The sequence below is a fragment of the Chelon labrosus genome, assembly GCF_963514085.1.
Source record: "Chelon labrosus genome assembly, chromosome: 17".
Lineage (NCBI taxonomy): Eukaryota > Metazoa > Chordata > Actinopteri > Mugiliformes > Mugilidae > Chelon > Chelon labrosus.
Genome location: NC_140350.1, coordinates 15,689,758 through 15,708,529, shown reverse-complemented (window position 1 = coordinate 15,708,529; position 18,772 = coordinate 15,689,758). Strand labels below are relative to the sequence as shown.

The 18,772-nt window shown below is 41.0% G+C and overlaps 3 protein-coding genes across 3 annotated transcripts; 1 reads left to right on the top strand and 2 right to left on the bottom strand.

Moving 5' to 3' along the window:
* Positions 1-1,459: 1,459 nt before the first annotated feature.
* foxi3a (forkhead box I3a) lies at positions 1,460-2,977 on the top strand (the record flags this gene model as incomplete). Its single annotated transcript, XM_084564312.1, has 2 exons — positions 1,460-1,994; positions 2,340-2,977. 2 exons carry the CDS (start codon positions 1,460-1,462, stop codon positions 2,975-2,977), a joined length of 1,173 nt encoding a protein of 390 aa, XP_084420438.1.
* Positions 2,978-10,466: 7,489 nt separating this feature from the next.
* Positions 10,467-12,844, bottom strand: nhp2 (NHP2 ribonucleoprotein homolog (yeast)). The gene is made up of 4 exons (XM_084564184.1): positions 12,574-12,844; positions 12,199-12,268; positions 12,007-12,112; positions 10,467-10,845 (listed from the first exon to the last, which is right to left on the bottom strand). Exons 1-4 carry the CDS (start codon positions 12,740-12,742, stop codon positions 10,720-10,722), a joined length of 471 nt encoding a protein of 156 aa, XP_084420310.1. The 5' UTR covers positions 12,743-12,844; the 3' UTR covers positions 10,467-10,719.
* Positions 12,845-13,042: 198 nt separating this feature from the next.
* LOC311501972 (cornifelin homolog B-like) lies at positions 13,043-15,017 on the bottom strand. Its single transcript, XM_084564046.1, has 3 exons — positions 14,202-15,017; positions 13,652-13,806; positions 13,043-13,417 (listed from the first exon to the last, which is right to left on the bottom strand). The coding sequence occupies exons 1-3, from the start codon at positions 14,296-14,298 to the stop codon at positions 13,295-13,297; spliced, it is 375 nt and encodes a 124-aa protein (XP_084420172.1). The 5' UTR covers positions 14,299-15,017; the 3' UTR covers positions 13,043-13,294.
* Positions 15,018-18,772: the final 3,755 nt, after the last annotated feature.

Sequence of the window (18,772 nt, the reverse complement as noted above, 5' to 3'; positions counted from 1 at the left end):
CTCTGGGATAGGCTCCAAAGAACAGTAGCTAACAGTAGCTCCTGCTAGCTTCCCAGTCTCTCAGCTAATAGTAGCTCTTCCTAGGTTCCTAGCCTTCCAGCTAACAGTAGCTCCTCCTAGCTTCCTGGACTTAACAGGAGAAAGTTCCTTCTTGGTCAGACTGATTAGAGGAATCCGTCCTCTTTTATGCTAATGTGATGTGTTTGGGGCATTTGAGAAACAATGGATTTGGGCGACACCTCAAACAGCAGCTGCTGTTGTGTTTGTGTTCAGTGTCTCTTGAAGTTGATCCAGAGTCAGACCACATGAATCAGTGGAAACTCACACAGAAAATTAAATGAACTCTTTAGTCTGTAATGAAGACTGCAGCCTGAAGGGGGCGCCAACCGGACCCTGAAATAGTCTTCATTCATTCATTCATTCATTCATCATCTGTAACCGCTTGTCCTGTGAAGGGTCGCAGTAATAGTCTTGATTATTACATCATCAGCCTTTAATGTTCAGTCACATGACTTCTAGGATTTGCTCACCTTTCCAGCTTTAGTTAAGATGTTCTCTCTTGGACAGTCTTCTTTTGAATCAGTTTTTAACGGATCTAAACATTTTTATTTATTTTTTTTACCACTTCATCTTCTTCAACTGCGAATATAATTGACTGTAAATATCTTTTCTTGTTGTTCTTAAAATAATTTCTGCTGAACTTGTGCTGGTTGGTTGGAACTACTGAAAATCCCTTCAGTTTAGAATTTCAAAATAAAAGTCACAGACTCATCTGGAAAACAAACAAATAAAAACCTTTAAAGGCTGTAATTTAATTTGCATTTAATTTAAGAACCTAATGGATCTTCAGTGATTTAATGAGGAATGATCAGTTTAAATGTTATTTTGTTTAAATGTTATTTTGGGGAGCCCTCCTAATCAAGCCCCTCGAGGGTTTTTGGGGTTTCCCCGGCATGTCTTTTTGCCTTTTCTTTCTTTAATTGTGTATTGTTCATGCACTTTCAGTAATGTTATTGTTGTTGTGTTTTATCGTAATTTAAATGTGCCAAATAAAAATGAAAATTAAATGAAATCAGAAAACGCTTCAGAAGCTCAGAGTTGAGTTTATTGAGCAGAGCTCACATTTAAGTAGCTGGAACCAACAAAACAAACAATAAATGATAGTTAATAAAATAATTTGATCATAAACACATGTTCGGTTTTATTATGTGGTTCTTTGTGTGTTTCAGGAAATAATAAAAAGTGAAACTGAAATCTTTATGACTGTAACGTCTGAAACTGTAACAGGCTGACAAACCTCAGGGCAGGAATCCAACTTGTTCTTATTCAAATCAGCCCCCCACCCTTCAGTGTCTCACCTGCAGCCGCCAATCACCTCGTGTGTGGGTGGGGCCACAGAGTATAAGTGTCTCAGGTGAGCGGCAGGTGTAGACAGAGGAGACAGAGAGGAATAAACAGCATGGAGTCCTTTGTGCCACAAGGTCTGTCCCCTCCACCATGTGGACGCTCCCTCCCCCAGCAGGAACTTCTGTCTCTGGGAGTCGAGCCGTCCGACTTCAGCCTGTACAGTCCTTCACCTCCACCCGACTGCAGCCCATCTCCATGGTTTCAACCATCCATCAGTTGCCCGGACCAGGGCCTCCTGACTGGGGCCACAGGGGCCCCCCCAGGCCTCCCTCCAGCCTTCAGAGGCCTCTTCCCTCACCTCCATGGCCTCCAGGGCTCCATGCTCTTCAACGGCCCCTGGTTCTCGCTGTCCTCCACAGATGACATCCTGAGCCTGGTCCGTCCACCCTACTCCTACTCCGCCCTCATCGCCATGGCAATCCAGAGCTCGCCAGAGCAGCGGCTGACCCTCAGCCAGATCTACCGCTACGTCTCAGAGAACTTCCCCTTCTACAGCCGCAACAAGGCCGGCTGGCAGAACTCCATCCGCCACAACCTGTCCCTCAACGACTGTTTCTGCAAAGTACCCCGAGACGAGAAGGACCCAGGTAAGACAGAACCACGCCTCCCTCCCTACCCCTGAAAAAGAGTCAGACTTTTATTTTATTGAAGAAAATACTAATCAACAATTTAGAAGTGGCTTCATTCTTCTAATGTTTAACAAAAACAAACTAGATTAGCTGCAGGTTTCTTCCATTAGTAAAAGCAACTGATTTAAGAAGGTTGTTAAAGAGAGTTCAGTAGCTCCTCCAAGCTTAGCCTCCTAGCTAACAGTAGCTCTGAATACTTTCTGGATGTTTATTTCATGATTTTATTTTATTGAATTCGAAAGAACAGAAACAGCTGCTGGTGCTTTTCTTTAACCTTCCTCCTCCTCTTCCTCCTCTCTGCAGGAAAGGGAAACTACTGGACTCTGGATCCAAACTGTGAGAAGATGTTCGACAACGGTAACTTCCGCAGAAAGAGGAAGAGGAAGGCTGACAGCGAGAAACCTTCCTCCTCCTCCTCTTCATCATCAATGCCCTGCCCCAAACTTCCCATCACGCACTGCAGCGGCAACACCGACCTTCCTCCTCTTCTCTCAGATGCCGACAGCTTCCTGTGTCACCTCCAGGACTCTCTCCTCCTCCCTCCTCCTCCTCCTCCTCCTCCTCCTCACTCTTCCTCCCTCTACATGCAGGTACCAGACCACGTCACTCCACCTCCACCTCCACCACCTCAGGGATACATGTGCTCTTACTCCCCCGGCGCTGTGGTGCCACAGTGGGACACCTGCAGCTCCTCTCCCCGCCTCCGCTCCTCACCCTCTCCCCTCTTCTTCTCCTCTGAGTCGACTCCCCCACATTTCTCCCCTCTCGCCGATCCTCAGAGCGCCCCCCCACCACTCTACATAGACCTGCAGACGATGTCCTGTCCTCCGTCTGAGCTCCAGGAGACCCAGCATCTGCATTATGTGGAGACCCAGCATGAGCCTCTGTTCTCTGGGGTGTTCCCTGAGGCTCTGCCCCTCGACCCGCTGGTTCTCCTCTGAGTTTTATGTTGAGTTATAAATGTTGATGGATGTAAAGACTGAATGTTTCTATTTATTGTTTTTTAATATTATCTTAAACTTAAAGTTGTGTTCTAATGTAAATATGAGTTTGGAATAAAAAAAAGAGGAAAAACTGGCGGTGAATAGAGTGAATCCTGTTCATATGAAACTAAAAATACACAAAGACAGAGTAATTCTGAATAATATAATTTGACAGGTTGATGCTGTATATATTGGGATTTTTAAAGGAGGTTTGACTAAATCACTTCAAATTCATAAGGATGTAAAAGTAACATTGCTATGCTAGCTAGCTTAGCTGCTATTATTTCCTCTTCGGTATGAACTGATGTTGCTGCTTTCGTTCTTAAATTTGTGGAAAAACAAAAGGAAAAAACAAAGTTAATACTTTTACATCTACAGATAATTTAGCTTTAGAGAGCTATAGATTTAATTTAATATAGCACATTGACGTTAGCTGTTAGCGTCCTTCCATAACTATATATATATAGTTAGCATCTTCTGTTACTTCAGCTTGTGGAGTTAGCAGCCATCTATTTCTTTAATTGTATAGATAACAACTTTTTCTGAATTAAGCAGTGTAGTTAGCATCCTCCCATGGTTTTAGCGGTGTAGTTAGCATCTTTCTATAACCTGAGTAGCATCAGGTTTCTCAGTTTTCTGTATAGATTCCACATTGAGGTTCGAAGTTTTTATAAATAATAAAAATGTGTTCATGCCTCAAGCCTATTTTAAACCACGCGACTTGCTGTAAACCAGATCAGTGCAGGTCTGTGAGCCAGACAGGGGAACCTGAGGCTCTGTGGCCCCTGAACAGTTGCACGAAAGAAGACAAAGCGAAAGTATACTTGTTCCCATGAAGATTCTTCAGCACCTTCAAACAAACAAACAAGCAAACAAACAGAGTAAACAAACAGAGGGGTCCTGTGGCTTGTGAATCTGCTGAGTCATGTGACCTCTCAGCGTTTGAATGAGTTTCAGTGACTCAGCAGTATAGGAGATTATAGATCAGAGCGGTTATGTCAGCAGTGCTCGGATTTCCCACAGACAGCGAAGTCACATCTAGTTGATGTTCAGTGGGAAAGACACATGAATCTGATCTCAGGTCTGCAGTGAATGAATGAATGAATGAATGAATGAATCCTTCTGAGCTCTAACATGATGAATGTGACTGATGAACGACTGGGTTTGAAGGTGGAGGTCATAATTAGGGGCCCATGAATGCATGAATGTAATATGTGAATGGAAGGTCCTCATAAAACAGAAAGAGGACTTGTGTGTGTGTGTGTGTGTGTGTGTGTGTGTGTGTGTGTGTGTGTGTGTATGTGTGGGGAGGCTATCACTCTGACTGATCAATACTGCTGACTCATCACGTCTGATTGTTTGTTTACATACAACACTGTGTGTGTGTGTGTGTGTGTGTGTTGTATAATTCACTATGAGGCTGCAGACAGGCGTAACATCGGGTTATATTTTAAAAGAATAAAACAACGTTGAATGTGAAATCAAATCAAATAATTACTTTATATTAATTATTCTTTGTGACTCTTTCTTGTCAGATGGATTTTCGTTCAGTTTTTTTGGAAGGGGAACAGAACTGATACTGAGTGAACCCGTGCGGTCGCTCACTGTGTCGAATGTTTTAATCCTGGATGCCCCTTTGAGTGTTAGCTTTAGTGTTCATTTCCGTGTTAGCTGAGGATTTAGTCTCAACTCTGTTAGTTTTAGTTTTTAGCTGCAGGTTAGCTGTAGTTTTAACTTAGATTAGCTATAGGGCTAGCTCTAGGGTTAGTTTTGAGATTCAGCTTCAGTGTTCGCTGTAGATTGGCTTTATTGTTAACTTTAGAATTCGGTTTTCACTTTTAGGGGTTGTTTTAAGGGTTTATTGTGAGTTGTAGGTTAGCTATAGAATTGGAGCTAATGTTATTTTTAGAGTTGTAGCTGTATGTTTTATTCTTAACTGTAAGTGTTAGTTTTGGTGTTAGCTTTATTAGCAGCTGTGCACGAGCTCTGGTGTTAACCTCTGTGTTAACTCTAGTGTTAACATAGTGTTAGCTGTAAGTTAGACTGGAACTGCAGTTCAGTGGTTAGCGAAACAGCTTTGGGACTGTGGCTGGTTTTATTCTCTGTCTGTCCGTGACTGAGGAGCCTCCCTGTTTGAGACAAAAACATCAAGTCCTCCTGAAGTAAGTGTTTAAATTTAGAAGTGAAAACTTTAAGGTTAGAGTAGCACCATGTCTGGGTTAGGGTGTGTTGTTAATGGCTGAGTGTAAGTGTGCCACTTGTTGACACGCCAAACATCCCATCGTATCAGGATCTGATAGTCTTCATCACACCGTTATTGACACAACAGCAGGACGAGGCCTCGGAGTGTGTCGCCTGTTTACGGCCACATGCTTCATCAAGGCAGCATGTGGAGGCAACCCCCCCACAAAACACCCCCCACTGGTCTCCATTAAACCACAGCATTTGCATCTCAGACTAGGAGGGAGACAGGAGGGAGTGTTGAATGATCCTCCTCCTTGTTTAACGTGTCAGTGGATTCAAGTGTTTACATTAGATATGGATAGAGATGTAGATTTAATTCAGAATTATTAAACTTTACCATCAATCTGCAGAACAGGTTGTATGTCTGACCTTCACCTTCTACCAAGGTACATGGAGGACGTTCAGACTCCATTAGAGCGACGCTTCATCAGGGTCATCAAGAAACACACAGTTAAACAAATGTTCAGTTTAAATTAACTTTGTAATTGAAGTTAGCGCACAAAGAAGCGCACAAAGAATGAAATTACGTTTCACTGACTCCCAACAGCAGCTATATACAGAAAGGAAACAAACAAAAAACTATAAAATAAACGATTAATAAATCTTATTTCACTAGGTTGGCTTCAGTTTTAGCTGTAGTGTCAGCTTTAGAGATAGATATAGTGTTACCTTTAGTGTTAGCTTTAGAGTTAGCTGTAGTGTTTGCTTTAGAGATAGTTGCAGTGAGGAATATTTAGACACATTTTAATGCCACATGTGAACACATCTACTTAATGCTAGACAGTAGTGAGCAGATGTTAATGAGATGTCTTATCGGGACCTTTCCAAGACTTGATTTCACTCCTGTAGCATCTCCCTGATGGGAAGAAGAGGTGAAGATGATGTGTTGTGGGTCTGTTCTCCTGATACACCTGGATGTCAGTCTAGTTTTTGTTGATATTCCCTCAGTCATGGGTGAACCTCTTCACTACAGTTTTCTGGTGTCTTTTCTGAGTCTTTTCTGAGTCCATCTACAACAAAACAAGTCTCCCAAAACTGAGGCGAGTTTCCTGAAATGCTTCAAACTGATTAGAACCTGAAGCTATTCAACAACCTCTCGGGCTTGTTCTTAGAGGTGGATCTGTCTGTGCTGGATTAAACTGTCTGATCCCTCCTGTGACGAGACGTGTCATCACCACTCTCCAAGCCTTGATGCTCAGGGGCACGTCAGCAGGCAGCAACACTGACAGAACTGCTGGCACAATGCCGCTATGTGTGTGTGGTCGATCTTGCTAACCGCCAGGCTGACGACTGGTTGCTTCACATTTGCATAACGTCACACACACTGTAACACACTGGAGACAATGAAGCAACAATAAAGTTCGGTTCTCAGACATTTCACTGAACATTTCTCTAACCTAACTCCCCTCATCCTCATTTTAGTCACGTCTTCACCTCTAAACTTGACATTTTACGCTCTGAAGACTTTTTGACCCCCGAGGGAAGTCAAGTCTTCACAGCTTGAGTAAAACCCACAGTTAAATTTGATCCGGCGGTCGTCTTGTCATGCTGGTATCCTGACAGATTTAATGGAGACGACCCGTATGCTTCCTGTCGCGTCCGTTAATGTGACATCAGATCGGGTTTAAGCCCCAACAATCGACAGATATCGGGTGGGAGCATCAGGGCGGCTCACCTGCAGGTTTCTGCTCAGAAAACAGTTAATGAGTTGTCGGTGGATTTAAAAAAATCTGCTGAGCATTCATACAGAGACAGGGAATGCACAAAAGCATCATTTTAAACAAAGATAATATGGAACTACCTCAAGGATTTTCCTTTAACTAACACAGAGAACCCCAAAGTGAACCTTTAGACATTTTAAAGGAAACTTAAATTCTCTAAAAAACACAGAGGACCCTTTAATGGTAGATGGGACCCTAGAACCAGGACTGTCACATTTTCCTAAATATCTCTGAGACCCATTAGCCCCGAAATGATCCCAAAATATCAAAATAAACAACTGAAAACAGCCAAGCTCCATAAAGACTTAGAGAACCTGCTACAGCATAGCAAATGCAAACACCCTTAAAGAGTCACAGAGAACCCTAATCCTCTTTTAACCCCTAAAAATGACCGACCCCCTAAAACCCCTTGAGGAATCTTCTTGAACTTCTAGAACTTATCAAACGTTGTCTGAATCAACTTTTTCAGAACCTGCCTAAAGACTGTTTATCATCAGGACTCATGTTGCCGTCTCAGTTAACCCAAATGAACTCCTTAGAAGATGATAAATGCATCCCCTAGAACATCTCCTAGAAAGCCCCAATCCGTTTGGATGGTTTAATATATTCTGGATGTCATTATTGGACCTTAGATAACCCTCAGGCACAACATTAACCCTCCTGGAAACTTTGAACCAACTGAAAGAATCGAGAAAACCTGTGAAATCCTCTAAAGGCAACGTAAAGGATCCATAGAACATGTCATTGAAGAGGCTATAGAACCTAATCAGGATTTTCTAAGAACCTCTCAGCGACCCTGGAAATCTGAATTCAGGGAGTACCCCCCAAAACACTCGGTGAAACATCTCTAACAGACAGCATCACTTTCTTTCTCTGGATGTTTCCTTCTGTCGTCTTCGGGTCTTAGCAGTGGAAAGTTTCTGTTCCCTCGGGCTGAGTGTTGACAGGAGTTTATTCACATCACAGAGAAGAGGGATGAGGTGGACGTGTCTGAGCAGGTCGGCGGGTCGGACTGAGGAGGAACCTGTTCGCTGGAGCTACACCTGCTCTGTTCAGACACTTTTTACAGTTTCACGTCTGATCATTTAGCTTTAACTTCTTCTATCCTCAAAGGCTGCTTCAACAGCAGATTCCAACCACAGAGCTATGCCTAGACTCTCTGAGGGCCAGGGGCCAAACAGACAAAGGGGCTCCCACCCAGAGGGTCTCGGTTCAGTTACACCTCCAGGTTAAAAAAGTCCCTGAAACCGTGTTCCTGTTATGTGACGTTTGCATGAGTATTATATCTGTGACACTAGCATATTAAAGACTGTAAAGTCCCATTGAATGCATCGAGCAGACCCTTAAATTCTGAAGGTTCCCCTCGAGGTTTCCTGGTACCTCATGAAGGCCTCCTTAAACCCCGCTCAGTAAGACACTTGAACTGATTCAAGGATCTCTTGACCTTAACTCAATTCTTTGTTGTTATCAAAAATAAAATGTCAAAAACAATATGTAAAAATGGTTTCAAATACCTGGAGAGCTCTCATGTTTCCTGTAATTTAGAACACACTGACATACTTCAGAACTATTTCCATACACTTTTACACAAGCGTTTCATTTTATACTTTTTACTCATTTACAATTTCACCGAGCTGATTACCTCAAACTTTATTCACCATGATTCTATCAAAAAAAAAAAAGTGGTTTCCATTAAAATTATATATCTATTATAATTACACACACATACACATATATATACATTAGAGCTTAGTGAGATTTTTTTAATAAATTATTTAATAAATATTAATGTAAATGCTTTACTTGCATGTAAAATATATAGGAGTGACAGAAATATCTTTAGCAGCTATTTAATCATTAACAATTAATAGTTTGCATTAAACTTCTTTTATGAAACTATAACATTTTGTTTCTTCTTTTAAGCGTGGTCATGTGCGGTTTGGTCAGACCAGTTTAAAGATGATCATTAGACTCAGTGATGCTCTGCTGCCCCCGTGTGGTCGAACAATGCAGATTGTTCTGAAGAGCAAGAATAAAACTTTCTGGGGGTTTTACAGTCAATGCTCTTCTTTTTATTTTGTGTTAACTGTGAAACTAAGTAGACTTTATTCCTTTTATAAATTTTATTAAGCGGTTACAGAAGATTCAATTCAATTCAGTATCATTTACATAGTGTCAATAACAATACAAATTGTCGTAAGACGCTTTACAACATAAGTTCTGAAACCCGGCCTGAAACCACCAGAGCAAGCCTGAAGGCGATGGTGGCATGGAAAAACTCCCTTTTAACAGGAAGAAGCCTTGAGCAGAGCCCAGCTCATATGGAGGGACCCATCTGCCTAAGGCCAGCCGGGTAGAGACAGAAAAGAGAGAAGAGAACAGTAGGAGAAACGAGATAAACATACATCAGTCATAGATGCATACATCTGACTAAAGCGTACATGAATCTCTGAGATGTTAAGGCCAGATACAATGACTTGTCTGAGTTTAAGAGTAAAAAAATACAAGTCAGATAAGATTGCCTAAAGGAAACATGTATAATGTGAAGAGTATTAGCACAGAACCCCCGAGGAACTCCATAACTTACTTTTGTATAAGTAGAAGAATCATTGTTGACATCGACAAACTGGAATCTGTCAGACAGATAGGATTCAAACCAGTCTAATGCAGTTCCTTTAATCTTGATCACACTTTCATGTCTCTGTAGTGAAATATTGTGATCAATAGAGTCAAATGCAGCACTAATGCTAGCAGGATATACCAGGGAGCTAGCCTCCTCCAATTCATGACCTTCTTTTTCAGAAGGGCAACTAAGTTTAGTGTTGTACTAAGCGATGCTGCAGTGCCATGAACAAAATAATCTGTTTGTGTAGGAGTTAAATTGTGGTTGCTGTCGTCCACATCATTGGCACATGGCACTGAGGTAAATAATGAAGAAATTAACTCCTTATATGTATATAGGCATCTACTGTAATGTCTTTCCAATTCCTGTGTAATTCATTATTGTAAATTCAAATGTTAGGTAATGATCGGACAAAAGAGGGTTATGAGTAAATACTGTCAAACCTTCAGTTTCTATGCTGTATGTTAGCACAAGATCTAAGCTGTGATTAAAACAGCGAGTTGATCCGTTTACATTCTGAGAAAAGACAATTGGATCTAATAATGATGTAAATGAAGAGCTAAGGCTGTCACTGACATCAACAGTCACCTATAATGACTTTATCTGTTCTAAGCACTGAATAACATAAACACTTAGAAGAGAATTCAGTTAAAAACTCAGAGTAAGGAACAGGTGGGCGATTCACCACAACAAAAATATTTTTTTTTGTGTTTTCCAGTCTTAAAAAGTATAAAACTTTTATCTTTTATCCAAGAGGTTGAATTCTTTTTTATAGAGGTAGTTCTGTTATATAAACTGTTTTATGACTTAAAATGTCTTTATGCTTTAAGACAGTAAACATCTCAAACACAGAACAGACTTCACTCTTCACACGTCTTTTAATAATAAAAAACAGAATGAACAAATATGAGGAACATCAGCTTTCATACAAAATAAAAAACAAACACTGTTCTTTAGAGACTACTGATCAGAAATCAGTTGTAGAAAAATATCCTTATTCTTCCAGCTGGGAAACTGTGGTTCACGAGGCAATTAGCCTAGCTTAGCACAGACACTGGCAGCAGGTAGGAACTGTTAGCGTGGGTCTAGTTGGTCTCTGACTGGCTGGTGTCTCAGAGAGCTTTGGGCAAGTTGGACACCTCCTCCACACACTCGTCGTAGGTGTCCTGATAATCCTGGTGAGGTTTGATCAGGATGACGCAGGTCGGCCTCTTGGAGCCCGCTGATGAACCCAGATCCTGATTTCAAAATAAAAGTCAGACGTGAATGGACGAAAAAACGGCAGTATAGCTGTAAGGTTAGCATGTCGTTAGCCTGGTTATTATAGCTGTAATGTTAACATGTCGATATCCTGGTTATTATTACTTCATCTGAAATATTAGCATGGTTATTAGATCTGTGATGTTAGCATGTCATAAATAATTGTAACTGTAATTTCCTACTCTTAAACTCAGACAAAACAGAAGTTATTGTATTTGGTCCTAAGCATCTCAGAGATTATCTAATCACATGGTTTCTTTGGATGGCATTACCTTGGCCTCCAGTACTATTGTGAAAAACTTTGGTGTTATATTTGACGAGGATATGTCCTTTAAATTGCACATAAAGCAAGTAACCAGGACTGCCTTCTTTCACCTGCGTAATATCGTCAAAATTAGGAACATCCTGTCTCAGAGTGATGCTGAAAAACTAGTTCATGCATTTGTGTCGTCCAGACTGGATTATTGTAATTCATTACTGTCTGGCTGTCCAAATAGCTCTTTAAAAAACCTCCAATTGATTCAAAATGCCGCAGCAAGAGCATTGACAGGAATTAGCAAGAGAGATCATATTACTCCAGTTTTATCTTCTCTTCACTGGCTCCCTTTAAAGTCTAGAATAGAATTTAAAATCCTCTTGCTTACATACAAGGCCCTTAAAGGCCTAGCTCCATCGTATCTTAAAGACCTCATTGTACCATATCATCCCGACAGATCACTTCGGTCTGAAAGTGCAGGCCTACTTGTGGTTCCTAGAATTTCAACAAGTAGAATGGGAGGCAGAGCTTTCAGCTATCAGGCTCCTCTCCTGTGGAACCAGCTCCCAGTTTGGGTTCGGGAGGCAGACACTCTCTCTATTTTTAAGGTCAGGCTTAAAACTTTCCTTTTTGATCAGGCTTATAGTTAGGGCTGGACTAAACCATCCCTTAGTGATGCTGCTATAGGCCCAGGCTGCTGGGGGACGATGCACCAAACACATGTCCTCCTTCTTTCTTCTCTCTCCTCTCTCGCATCCTCCACTTTCTTTTCTCTGGCACAGAGCTCTTGCCCTCTAATATCCTATCTACTACTAGTCATGCAATTCTGTGCTATTACTATATTGAATGTTTGCTGCTGTGTGCTAACAGCTAACTGGCTCACCACTTTGGAGGGGATGTAGGCGTACGGCAGGTTCCTGTCCTCACACATGACCGGCAGGTGGCAGTAGACGTCGATGGGTAGAGTGTCACCGGCCAACACAACAATACTGAGAGAAAAACAGGTTAAATGCGTTAAATCATTCTAGAAGAAGACAACATCTTTAACGAGAAGACAACATGGAGGGACACTCACCCTTTCTCTCCTTTGTTGATGAACTTCTGAACTTCCTTCACTCCTCTCCGGATGTTCTTCACTTTAGCAGCTGGAAACAGGAAACACAGTAAACCAGACTTCATTGAAAAATCTGTAATTTTTAGATCAGGTTATATAAACAGCCTGTTATCAACACCGCAGTCTGCAGGAGGATCTCAACACAAGCCGGTCAAAAGTATATATGCCGAATGAATGCGTGCAGTGATTCGTACATAACGTGTATAATCTAATGTGCTAAATTTATTATATTATCTGTTGTCAAACGAAGACCTTTAAATTCGTTAATTTTTGAACAGGGTTCGGCACGGACTAAGCGGACTGAGTGTTAGTAGCTCCCTTCTTCTTCGTTTTCACCTTTTTTGACGCATTTGTAGAGCTTCTTGCTGAGTTTTCTGGAGGCCAGCGGCTGAGCGACCTGGTTCAGATTCGCGATCAGCTCCTCGTAGGACTTCTCCGTTCCTCCGGTAGCCGCCGCCGCCTCCTCTCCGTCCGTCGCAGCCTTCTCCTTCTTCACCTTAGTCATCCTGATCGATTGGTCCGACCAATAATCGACGATAAACAACAATCTTTAAGCTGTTAGCTTCTCCTGGTATCAACACGCGAAGAAGACCACACGTGGGTTTCGATTTCTTCTTCTACTGTTTGTTTGAAAGCGGAACAACAGCTGACCCTTCAAAATAAAAGACCACACAAGACATTTTTTTTTCTTCTGAAATGTAATAAAACCGAATTTATATGATGTATTTGCACATATTAAAAGGAAAAAAAAAAAACGATTTGAAAACTTATGTATAAATAAAAAGTGTGACTTTGATTCAGTTCATGAAAATACTGAACAACAGTTTCAGTTTATTGAATGTTGGATTCAGCTTGAAACAAAATGTGTTTAATAATTTAATATAATCAAAAGAGGTTAATTGAATATTTAATGACAGTTGAGGAACAAAATAAATTAAATGAATAGCTGATAAACATAAAAAGAATAAGAGTATCGGATGAGGTTAGTAGTAAACAAATAACAGAATACTATTGATCAACTATCGGTTGTTGTTTTGTCGTCACAGCGATCGCGTCATCAGCGGGAGATGATGTCACCCAGCATGGCGGGAATCTCCCTCTTCTTCATCTCGGTGGACATCTGACACCAGACGCAGGGCAGACAGAAGGTGGAGCACAGACAGTCGTTGCACAAGGTTCCCTGAACGCACCACATAAAGGGTTAGTGATCTATGAGTTAATGAATCAACCAACCAACCAAACAGGCCCAAACTGTGAAGCAAGTTTGAGTGACATAACAATGGGTATTAGCTGCATTAGTAATCTCAGGCTGTCTGAAGGCCGCTGTGTTACGTCGCTAACATCAAACAATTCTTCACAGTTCAGAGCTCTGTTACTGGTAATGGAAGTAGTGAGCGAAGCTTTGTGTCCCTACTTTGATGCCGTAGCGCAGACGGACGGAGGCCCTCATGGACATGGACACGGGATGGACACAACCACACACGTCAAGCAGGGGGAGACAGAGACACTGACCGAACTCTTTAGTGGTTTTACAGGCAAAGCAGGGACAACACCAGCATGCGAAGCAGCCTGAAGACAAGCATTCATTATATTTTAATCAGATTTTCTTCAAGTTTTATCTTCAAGTGTTTACAGGCCTTTATTTGTATTTGTTTAATTACTATTTGAAGTGACTATTTACTGGTGTGTTGGTCCTTACAGCATTCAAAGATATTTATTTACATTTTTTTTAATATGTGAAATCAATATTTGAATGGAGTGTAGACAAAAGAAACATTGGAAATTAAAAATTAAAATGGCAGATACTTGAATAGAGTTTGGTTTACATCCATATTAGCTGTTTAGAAGAAAACTTGCAGATATATTTCAACTGGTCTGATCATTTAAAGCCTTAACATTTTATATTAAATGTCATATTTCAGTTTGTACAGAATCAATAAAGGTTATAAACTGTGTTACTGTACATTGTTTCATGTCGTGGCAGCAGTCACAGATCCCAGACGCCCACTCATCTGCATCAAAGGAAACGACCTGGGGCTGACTCGACACCGTCCAGCTCATCCTCCACCGGGCAGATGTTAAATCAAAAGGTATTTGAATGGAGTTTGGTGTGGACTCTTCTCAGCATGGAACAGGTTTTTGAACAAACAAACAAATATAAAAGCTGTAGTCGAATGACCAGTTCACGTCTTTGTTCCTGTGAAAACAACAAATTAAAGCAGAAGAAGAACAGGTGATAATGTTACCTGTCTGGTAGGAAGACTGCTCTGATTGGGATGGAGGTTTCTGACGAACCGGATCAACGTGCTGAACTGGATTCTGTCTTCATGTCATCACAGCTGAAAGCCTTTTATTTTGACGTCTCAGCCACAGGAAATACTTGTTTTTCATTTTATTTGTTTTTTATTTGAAGTTATTTTAGATGCATTTCATGCTTGATAAATGTCATACAAATAAAATTCCAGAGCATCTTTTATACCCGTTCATGTCACGTTCATCTGAGTAATTACAGTTTAGTAGTTTGGCTGCGAGGAGGAGACAAACAACATCAGACTGGTTCAGGTTTGACACCAGCACTGATTCTGATCATGTTAAGTAGTACAAAGACAAACAAAGAGACAGAATTAAAACACTGATTATAAAGACCTGCCAGGAACAGCAAGAGAGACAACTGTCACCATCAGACGTTATTCCATCAACCTATCAACGTTTTTATTAAATTAAAGCATCAGAAACATGAACAGAGCAATTTTTAAGGTTATTGATGGTTCTCTAAGGATTAACTAAATGTTCTCTAAAGTTATGAACATTCTCTGGACGTTAACTTAATGTTTTCTGTTGGATAGCTGAACATTTTCTTAAAATGATGGTAAAGTTAGCCAAATATGGCTTCTGGTAACTTGTGATAAGCTAACGATGAAGTAATAGAAGTCTCATCTATGTACTTTAACACAAGTACACACACATTCACACATCAGTGCCACGCACTGGGAGCAACTGGGTGTTCAGTGTCCTCAAGGACACTTCAGCACGTGGCACATTCCAGGGATTGAACTGTTAACCCTCTGGTTCGTGGACAACCCATTCTTTCTACTGAGCCACAGCCATGTTCCTGTCACTCTCCAGCATTGTAGAGCAAATCAGAATCAGAATCAGAATCAGCTTTAATGGCCAAGTATGTGCACATACAAGGAATTTGATAGTGCAGAGTTATTGTTATTGTTCATGTGAATGGTCTCACACTCTGTCACTGCTCAGAGTTCAAGATGACTGCTGGTGTTTATATATATATATAAATATATATATATATATATTTGTTGCATTTGTTGTGAACACATCAAGAATGAGTGAAGCTCTGTGGCTGGAGTTCATTCATTAAACAACTCCTTTAATGCTCAGAGACAGGACTGTGGGCAGAGCTTCTGCACTCAGGGGCAGTACTCGTAGTCTCCGCCCCCGTCTCCACCCCCATCTATCTCATAGACGTTCTCACCTGACCCCACCGAGCCTTGACTGTGCGGATGCAGGGTTGACGAGGTGGAAGTGAAGTGGACAGGAGTGCTGACCTGCTGCTGGACGCTGAGACAGAGACGCAACTTTAATCCATAATGAACAAAAAGATCGGTCAGAATTCAAAACTTTTTATAAAAAAAAAAAAAACAAAAAAAAAAAACAAAACAAACAAAAAATCAGCCTCAATTCATCTCTCTCGGTTTGTTGAACTGAACGTCTTGATCCAACACAAATAATTTGACATTTTAAATTAATCTAAGCTGATTGATTTTTTTTGGTAAAAAGTTTCATTTTTATAACTCTAACGTCTCAAATACCTCGATTTTACGTTTTTCCTTCTATATTTTCATTATATTCTCAATATTTTTGAGGTTTTGTGGACATTTATCTTTTAGTTTTTCCAAAAAAGTTAATTTGACAGTGAAGATTGTTAGTTGTCGTCGCTCCTCACTTTGACGTTCTTGGATATAAGAGAACAGAACAAAGCTTTAGAGTAGGTCCATGTTCCACTTTGTTAGTCAGTGACTCATTTCCTGCAAGAAACCTCTGGGGTTTTTCTGTTTCTGCTCAAACAAAAGGTTCTCTGCAGGTTACCTGAATGTTCTCATGAACTTTCTGTGAAAATTAATTTAATGTTCTTTTAAGGTGAACTTCAAGTTCTCTGGAGGTTAACTGGAATTTCCCTAAGGTGTGAAGATTCTCTTTCCGTTAACTGAATCAACTTGGAAGATTACTGTAAACCTTTTTGAAGGTTCTTTGAAAGTTAACTCTTTGTTGTCTGTTGATATTTGCTTCTTTTTTTTTTTTAACATTTCGTGTTTCAAAGTTCATCAGGAGATTTGATGACCGGATGGAGAGGATCGATAGTTGTGATTCCTCTTGACATGTTCATTGTGACGTTCTTGGTTATAAGACAGCAGGAAGAACCTCAGCATTACTTATTGAGGTTAACTAGTCACTTTCTGGTTAGTCACATGACTTGACATTGCAGCTGTGACATTTCCAAAATGAAAACACCCGAAACCTCAGAGGTTTTAAAGTTTCTGGTTATGCTCAAAGATGAAGCAATGGAAACTGAAAACCTGCTGCTCCTGATGACCAAAATTTAACTGTTCTCAATTGTTTTAGAGATGATATCACTCTGGAAACAGTTGGAGCAGATGTTTAGTCTAAGATGTATAGATATTCTTCAAACCCTAGTCTTCTAATAATCAGTTGCAGCTTTAAACAATCAGCTGATTAGATTATTGTTAAGTCTGGCTCCAGTCTGAGCTTTCAACCATTGTCACGTGGTTTTCATCTGCAGCTGATGAACATCTGAGCTTTTCTCATCTTTTGTTGTCCGAGTGGAAAGAATAAAGGTTGTGGGTTGTGTTCGACTCAAGTTTCTGAAATCTGCCGTGTGGTTTTCTGATCTTATTCTCGTTCATGAGTTACACACTCTTAACACACTCTGTCGCACAGCACAGCAGAGTCAGTAATGGCCTGAATTTAAGACGCCAGTGTTCAGAAAAATTAGGAAGTGGAACATTAAATGTGAGTCACTCACAGTCTGTCGATTCGCCGACATCTTCTGGCTGCTGAGACACAAACAGGATGATCAGAGAGAATTTCGCCTTTGCGGCACAAACTTTGGAGAACTTTAGCTTTGGAAAAACTTTAAATTCACGGAACTCACCGATGACAACGAGTGCAGTGACCAGAACCACGGACCCAAACAGAACGCACACCAGAACCACTATCAGATCACATGCTTCCTGTAGAGAGAAAAAAAATAGGATTTCTATCCTTGTATGGAACTTTAATTGACATGATAAATTTCTAAACACTAAACCTCAGCACAACACTAAAGCTAGCCTTATCCCTACCCCTAGCATTACTCCTATAACTAGTATTAACCCTAGCGTCAACCCTAATCCTTCTTTGAAATCTTTTTTTTTTTTTTTTTTTAAATGTATTTTCATTTTATTTTTTATGTTTTGCACTTGTTAAATCTACAGGAAGGGATTTTCAAGTCACATCTATCCTCTCTCACAGGAAGACTTCATGTTTGTCACCTCAGTATTCTTGATGTCGCTTATGGAGGAAGTCGGGATGTTGTCGTCCATGGAGGTCATGTGACCTGCAGGCGATGGAAATGAAAGCAGATATTTTTAGGACAGCTGTATCAGCATCAGGCCGTCATGATCGACAGATATAACTGGACTCTTGATTCAAGAAAGCAGAACTTCCTGTCTGCTGTATTGAAGACTGAACTCTGGTATTTCCGGTCAAATCTGATGTCAACTGGAAAATAAGGAACTGACTCAATCCAAACATTTGACAATGGATCTTTGTGTTTTCATCTGCTGTCTCAACAAAGTAAAGCGTCATGATCAACAGGGACAGGAACACACCTAATCCTCTAAAGCAGTGGTTCCCAAACTTTTTCGGCCCCCCTTTGGTAGCCTACATGAGAAAATTTTCACGCCCCCCTCCCCCAGAAAAAAAAGTCAGACTCTGTTGTAGTTTATTTCACACATCGTAATTAATACAAATATCAGCCTTTTTGAACAAATAAAAGTAAACTTTACTGTGTAATATGTTCAGTGTAACAGCTTTGCGTTTGCGTGGGAGCCCGTCAAAAACCTGTGCATCTCATCGCTCCCATCCCATCCCGAGCCCACAAAAATACTCCTGTCACATCCCGATCACGTAACTGCCCCACCAAAGAAATCCTGTCCCGCAAAATCCCGAGATAAAGACTCCTAAATCCCATCCCGCTCACCATGTTGTTGTCTAAAGTTAGGCGCGCTCACCGCATTGCAGCGTCATTTTTTTATTTAATCTCCGGCTCCCGTTGATTATTTGCTCTATCCCATCCCTATCATGTTACCTACAGTGAAAATGACTCCCGTACCGCGGGACACCCGCAGGAATACCGTGACTCGCGGGCGTCCCGGAAAATTGTCACCCTCTAATTCGATCCGCGCCCTGCGCCACCCCTGCAATGTCTCTGCGACCCCCCTAGGGGGCGCGCCCC

What these genes read in the sequence shown, in the direction of transcription:
- nhp2 (XM_084564184.1), bottom strand. Translation starts at nt 12,742, where the DNA reads ATGACTAAGGTGAAGAAGGAGAAGGCTGCGACGGACGGAGAGGAGGCG. An exon ending in CTACAAATGCGTCAAAAAAG is followed by an intron (nt 12,269 to 12,573) that starts GTGAAAACGAAG and finishes TCCTGTTTCCAG; the next exon opens with CTGCTAAAGTGAAGAACATC. An exon ending in CCTACATCCCCTCCAAAGTG is followed by an intron (nt 10,846 to 12,006) that starts GTGAGCCAGTTA and finishes TTTTGAAATCAG; the next exon opens with GATCTGGGTTCATCAGCGGG.
- LOC311501972 (XM_084564046.1), bottom strand. Translation starts at nt 14,298, where the DNA reads ATGAGCTGGACGGTGTCGAGTCAGCCCCAGGTCGTTTCCTTTGATGCA. An exon ending in CTGCCACGACATGAAACAAT is followed by an intron (nt 13,807 to 14,201) that starts GTACAGTAACAC and finishes GCTTGTCTTCAG; the next exon opens with GCTGCTTCGCATGCTGGTGT. An exon ending in GTCTGCGCTACGGCATCAAA is followed by an intron (nt 13,418 to 13,651) that starts GTAGGGACACAA and finishes TGGTGCGTTCAG; the next exon opens with GGAACCTTGTGCAACGACTG.